At 36.6% G+C, this 6,868-nt stretch overlaps 1 protein-coding gene across 1 annotated transcript in view; it reads left to right on the top strand.

Moving 5' to 3' along the window:
- Positions 1 to 215: 215 nt before the first annotated feature.
- LOC131942724 (uncharacterized) overlaps positions 216 to 6,868 on the top strand; it is a 33,653-nt gene continuing 27,000 nt past the window's right edge. The window contains exons 1-12 of the mRNA XM_059302645.1: positions 216 to 258; positions 684 to 848; positions 959 to 1,100; positions 1,768 to 1,888; positions 2,397 to 2,554; positions 2,871 to 2,994; positions 3,568 to 3,778; positions 4,837 to 5,063; positions 5,472 to 5,631; positions 5,933 to 6,062; positions 6,278 to 6,351; positions 6,602 to 6,793. Of these exons, the coding sequence (XP_059158628.1) occupies positions 216 to 258; positions 684 to 848; positions 959 to 1,100; positions 1,768 to 1,888; positions 2,397 to 2,554; positions 2,871 to 2,994; positions 3,568 to 3,778; positions 4,837 to 5,063; positions 5,472 to 5,631; positions 5,933 to 6,062; positions 6,278 to 6,351; positions 6,602 to 6,793 (1,747 nt within the window). The remainder of the gene's footprint in view (positions 259 to 683; positions 849 to 958; positions 1,101 to 1,767; positions 1,889 to 2,396; positions 2,555 to 2,870; positions 2,995 to 3,567; positions 3,779 to 4,836; positions 5,064 to 5,471; positions 5,632 to 5,932; positions 6,063 to 6,277; positions 6,352 to 6,601; positions 6,794 to 6,868) is intronic.

Genomic DNA, 6,868 nt, shown 5'->3' with positions numbered 1-6,868 from the left:
TAGCCTAAATTGTTGAGGCCCTATGACTGTTAAAAAAACAGCTCTCTTTTTGGCTTCTGTAGTCACGTCGTTAGATTCAAGGTAAAAGCTTAACCTATCTAGATAATCATGAATGGTTTCATCATTCAAATTAAATTCTTTTATTTGGCCATACAGCGCCATTATCCTAGAAATACTTAGCCAATATGCTCTAGCAAGCTTCTTTTTAAGTAAGCATGTGCTCTTTTTCTGTGGATGATCCCATCCTCGTCGCCAGTTGTAATAGATTAGAATACAACGGACACAGAAGCGATGCAACATGTAGCTGTCTTTATTCGAAACCGGAAGACACAGACAATAATACAAGGGACATCACCCAAAACAACATTATAAATATAAGACTAGTACAAGAAGAGTGAGTTCCCTTGACTTCACTATTCTCAATATATTACAGTCATGTCTTCAACGGACTTTCATTCTTTAAAAATCATAAATATTTTAAAATTATTGCATATATATAAAATTAACCTTCTGATTGGTCAGCGACAAAAATCTGAAAATCTCATCAATATAAAAAGAAGTTCAAAGATACAAATCCGCAGTGATATTTTAAGGTATGATCCTGTATCAATAACTAAACGATACAAGGATTGAATGACAATGTGGCCGTGCTGTACTTGACATATTCTGCTCCCATCTTGCAGTACAAAAGGACTGTCCAGTGGAAAGTTTCAGACAAAAGTGTGAACAACAACGCAAGGAATGCGTCCAGACACCACTTGGTGGACTTTGTGTGAAGAAGAAGAAGAAAAAAACCGGCAAGGAAGAAATCGGTACAAGCTCATGCACAGTCAACACCGTTACTTACAGTAAGTTTTTATAACTCTAGTGTTGCAGAGCATATCCCCGGCGTATCGCACGTTTTGGTATCCTTGTGTTTAAGAAAACATTTTCTTCCTATTTCTCATTTGATTGTTAGAGCTCTACGAGTGTTCATCCAGGGGCGACCCTCACTACAGAACACCAGACGGCACCAAGCTGGACTTCGAGGGCGGATGCTCCTACAATTTGATGAGCACCTGCAACAACTACCCAGAGCTTGGTGTCTTCTCAGGTTTTAGGTGAGCTACTCATTACGCTGTGGGGAGCACGGTTTGGGGTATATATTTGATTAAGAAAGGATGGCGTTGTCCGATGGTACAGCTAACGAAGGCTAACCGAAAGTCCAGTCTCAAGTCCACCCAACACTGATGGGTATCTGACTCAGGTTGGGAAAACAAGGCTGTTGAGCATAGTGCTGACCACACTATTCCATTGTATGCCGATGACATTGAACTCGATGGACTATTTTAAATGCCCCATGAACGGGAAAACATGGTGTCAGTGATTTGTCAAAGAGGTTAAGCAAACGAAATCATATTTTTAAAAAAAAAAACGAAAACAACAAAATGATATCAACACATTTCATTGAGGGAGGATATCATTTGGCAGCCGCTACTAATCTCGTTTAATGTTCAACCCCTAGTGTCGAAAGGATTTCTTGCACGTTATTTTATTAACACTCCCGTTTACTGGAAATTCGACAAATTCGATAGAAAGCTACGTTTAGGATCTAATTCTTAAATACAAAATTCAATTTACTTACCTTACTCGGTACAAAATACAATTATATGTAATCATTAATCTTTGATGAAATCAATTATTTTTTCATCTGGCATAATATAATATTTGTTTCATCTGCTTTATTGTATCGCACCTTGTCTGATCCTTTGTTCACCTTCATTACAGTATTGTCTCCCCCAACCTTCGCGAGTACCCACAAGACAAGTCGACAATCACAAAATCCTTCCAGTTTGTCGTCCAGGATAGAACGTACTTGTTCACTAGAGGCGAATTCATGGTCAACAACGTAAGTCCCACACCATTTAGAACTAGGTCTAAAGAGAAGATAGGCATGATCATGTGATTTTTTAATCATGGGCATTTAGTCGAGGATGGTATAAAAATAGCATGTCAGTAACGGGATATATAGCCTATCCATATATATATATATATATATATATATATATATATATATATATATATATATATATATATATATATATATATTCCTCAGCTAAAACGTAGTCCTGTGGATTATCAAGATAATATTATAAAAATTGTGACTGAGCTCAAGGGTAATTCCTACCAGCTGACCATTCATACAGATTTTTGCCTGATAATTAAGTGGGACAACAGGAACGGTCTCTACGTAAGTGTCAGCTAAAGTCTGCTTAGCAAATACAAATATTCTATTTTTCCAAGAGATTTTAAAGTGTTTAAGATTTTTTTTCTTTTAACTGGGTGTAGTATAAAATTCAAAAATAGCATAGCTCCTCAACAATTTAGCCATTGATGTTTTGTAAATTTCCCTTTAGGTCTACGTCCCAGAGGTCTATAAGACATACGTCTGCGGTATTTGCGGCAACTTTGACGACAATCCCAAAAACGACTTGACCATCCCAGGTTCAAACAAAACGGTGTCAGCTGATGTGTTGGGCAGGTACCACATGGTCGGAGGCGTGGCTGGAGAAGGGTAAGAATATATTTCTCTTTATTTCCATGTGGTAGTTTTAATTTCAGAATCATTTAGGTTCTTTCCTTTGTTTTGTTGAAATGTAATACACGTTTTTTTTGTAGAAATCTAGTATGACTTAAATTGGATTGGTTAAATATGTATAGCGAACACTTATACGTAATTCAAAACTCACACTAAATTTAACCATACATAAAACTAATTTGAAATTTAACCAGAGTTCGTTTATAAATTTTTAAAAAGTTGAATGCAAACGAAAAACTTCATAGTAACATCAGTTTGTTGTTCCACGTGCTGTTATGATTTTGGTCGACAGTTGCACCGACACGACCAAAGTACCCGAGCCCTGCTCAGCTGAAAACAATGCCAAATTCTCTGGGAATGAATACTGTGGAATCTTCAAGAGTTCCAACAACGCTTCACCTCTTGTCAAAGCAGTGGTGAGTAGGTTAACTTATTAAAATGAGGCAAGTGTGTTGATTTACAGGATTAAACATTTTAACAGTGTGTTTTAATTATTGTCTTAAATTATTGTGTGTGTTGATGTCTTAAATTAAATTTGATCCTAATTAAATTTTGACCCTGTGTTTTGACACCTTGAATTCACATGCGATCAGTGTGTTGATAATTGGGGTTAAATTTTGGTAAGTTTGCTATTTTGTGTACAATTTTGGTCAGCTTTTATTTTTTTTTGGGGGGTAAAGAGTTGTCCATGGGTGTACATTTTAGAAAATGGTTAATGTGTGTACATCTTTTCGTGGCCAGTGTTATTTTATCTTCAAGATATATTCTGTCTTTACCTTGCTGTATATTAGCAAAATTGGCAATACTTAATTTAGTTTAACTTTAAGCATATGGAATAGTTCATCTATAAATGGACTCGACTGGTCGAATTCCCGTTTATACCATAGCTGTCTTCTCAACAGAGCCTGACTTTACTGCGATTTAGGGTCGAAGTGGAGTCACTGAACACCGAAACATCAATCCTGTCACTACATACCAATCTCTTTCAGACTAGCGGCTCCGACGATTCTACTCGTGGCAACAACTTGGAGAAACTCGACGAATACTTTGAAGACTGCGTCATGGACCAGTGCCGGAGATTCAACTACGGCAAGAACGACAGTTGTCTGGCCCTGGGGTCCAGCGTCCAAGAGTTGATCAAGCAGCTGAACATTAATGATGAGAACCTCCATGAGAATTGTAGAAGCTTCGCCAATTGCCGTAGGTGACCTAGAGACTGCTACAAACACGAGCTTTGCTAAATCGTTGTAACTCGTACATTTTCGAAGACTAATTTTTGCAATTGTGTATACTTTCGTATAGGGTATTTGCCTAGGTAAAATTTTAAAACCCTGTAACCAGGAGAAACGGTGGTTGATAGTTTGACGAATTTCTAAAAGTCAAATTCATTTGTAATGTCAATCTTTTTTTTTTACTTTTCCTTAAGTATTTGGATAACATTCTCCAACTTGGCTTTTATTTGTCGCTTGTCTCTATATAAAAATTCTTAATACTTTTGTCTAATTTATAAGCTGGGCCTCACAAAACCCCATACTCGCCTAGTGTGTAGGAACTCATAATGTAGTGCCTAACGTTAAAATTCAGATTTTACTTTTAAGGGGGAAGGCTCCGGTAAAAAAAAACTTTTTTAATACTCGTTAGAAAACAGTTATTTCTTTACAGCTTTATTAAGATACATCCGCATATGCATTTCCACTAAAAAAAAATTTGAAAAAATCTTGGTAACTATGACAACGGCGGCCATCTTGAAAACTAATATCTTCAAACTAATTTTTTATGAATTTTCAAAATGTGTGTCTGTTCAAAACACTAGTTTTAATGCCCCAAAATTCCCCAAAGTTAAGTGTTTTGAACGGACACATATTTTGAAAATTCATAAAAAATTAGTTTGATGATATGCAATTAAAATTTTTAGCTGATTGCCCCAAAATATGGAAGTAGATTATGAATTGATTGTTTATTGGGCTTAAAATGTAATATTTTGTGAATGGTGGAAAACCTACGAAGGGGTTAATTTTTCAAGATGGCCGCCGTTGTCATAGTTACCAAGATTTTTTCAAATTTTTTTTATAGTGGAAATGCATATGCGGATGTATCTTAATAAAGCTGTGACGAAATAACTGTTTTCTAACGAGTATTAAAAAAGTTTTTTTTTACCGGAGCCTTCCCCCTTAAGACAGTGGATCATGTACTATGTTTCACATGCTTGAAGTCCTGTTATTGCTAACACATCACCGTCTCACTGTTTCATCCCCCAGCCAACAACTGCGGCCGCAACATGGAGTACAAGAAGTCCTACCGCCCCCAGTGTCAGGACAGCTGCAAGGAAACCCACAAGTCAATCACCTGTGACGATCTGAACACAGCCTCCGGGTGCGCATGTCAAGACGGGTTCTTGCTGGACGCTGACCAAAACTGTGTACCGGCTGATGACTGCGATAACATTTGTACTGTCCGGACCGTCAACTCGGCTTTCATGCTCAATGTAAGCATCGATTTTATACTGCTAACATATTTACGATTTAAAAATAAGCGGTTTAAAAGTTCAGTCAAACCCACCAGACCTTGAACTATGTTTTTATACAATGGGCCCTACTTTAGGCAAAAACTGATTGGCTTTTATAGGTAATTCACATCCAAAATCTCGTTTTAATGTGATCGTTGATAGAGATACGTTAACTCTATGTGGTAATGTAATGCTAGTATAACGTTTAGAAAATAAAATATATGCTTGTGTATATAAATAATACATTTCCTCATTTAGAACATAAAGGAAATTTCAACAGGGCGAGCACTGTTGTTTCAACACTTTAAATTTAATTAATAAAACGATATGGTTTCTACATTTACTTGCAACGAATGACACAAGTCGTTTCGTGTGTTTCACCTACAGGATGGCCAAAGCTCTTTTGTTGAAGCCTGTAGCAAGAAAATCACATGCCAGAAAGGAACAATCAACGAAACCAACCTTGGACCTTGCTCAGAGAATGCTGACTGCGTCGATGGCACTAAATGCGTGTGCAAACAAGGCTTCAAAGGAGACGGCAGAGAGTGTAAGATTGTTTTCTTGAAAATGGCCCATCAGATTTCACTTATACAATCAGATTAAAGATGTTTATCCTACCTCTGCAGATTACTATTTCAAAACTGTATTTTAAAGTGGAGTGTGTAAGATAATTTTTTTCCGAGTTGTGCAAAAGGAAACTCGGTTTTGCAAAGATTTTACTCCTCCTGTTAAAAGCAGATTGGGGTTTTGTTGTCGCTTTACTACACAATAAAATAACTATATTTGAAACATCACTGACTCTATTTTATTGTTGAAACATCCCTGACTCTATTTTCTTGTTAACACAGGCTTCGCTGACTTGGCTTGCAAGCCCGGCTTCTACCCAGCTGGAACTAAGTGCTACCAGGTCAGGTTCGATAACTTGGACTGGCACAGCGCCGCTTTGGTCTGTGGCTCACAAGGTGCTCAGTTAGCCAGGTGGGTTCTGATGAATGTCGTGCATGTAAGTAAGGTGTCTGGGATGCTGTTAAGTAAGTCGTGTACTCTAGAATGGAATGTCGTAAATGTAAAGAAGAGGGGGGGGGGGGGTCATCTAGAGTGTTGTGGAAGATTGCAGGATAATCTTGTTTTTACGTTGCTTTCTTTAGTAAAATATTAAAACTGTATATTTAACTTATTTTTAATTATTATAGAATGGATAATGAAGCTGATGCAGGTCTCGAACAAGTACTGAAAAAGATTCCAGAATACAAAATAGTCGCAAGTGGTAATTATTTTCATCATATATATATATATATATATATATATATATATATATATATATATATATATATATATATATATATATATATATATATAATATATTAAAAACAATAACTTTAAAAAATTGTAGTATACTTTGTAAAAAAAAATCCGAGGCTATATCTTTATTAGTCTTTATCAATCCCCAAAAAGTGTAGCATGCTTCGTTAGAAAAAAAAAGTAATCCAACATAAAAACTGTGTCTATATCTTCAGCAACTTCGAAAATTTTGAAGTGCGGCGTAAACAGTACTTGTGCCGCGCCTAAGAATGAAGTTATACTCAGCATCCGCGCACTTGACAACTCGTTCAGTAAATCCTGCGATGGCAAGTTTGTTATCTCAGGCGACAGAAGCCAAGTCACATGCAACTGCGCGGCTAAAACGTTCATCATATCCAGTGTTGAATGTAAGGACGTTTGATTGTTATAGAGAGTGTCGATTGTAAGGTGATTATATTATTATAGGAAGGGTTGACTGTAAA

The sequence above is a fragment of the Physella acuta genome, unplaced genomic scaffold (assembly GCF_028476545.2).
Source record: "Physella acuta isolate Inbredline_101_S28 unplaced genomic scaffold, ASM2847654v3 ptg000421l, whole genome shotgun sequence".
Classification (NCBI taxonomy): Eukaryota; Metazoa; Mollusca; class Gastropoda; family Physidae; genus Physella; species Physella acuta.
Note: the sequence above shows the minus strand (reverse complement) of the source record. Positions and strands in the feature narration are given on the sequence as shown.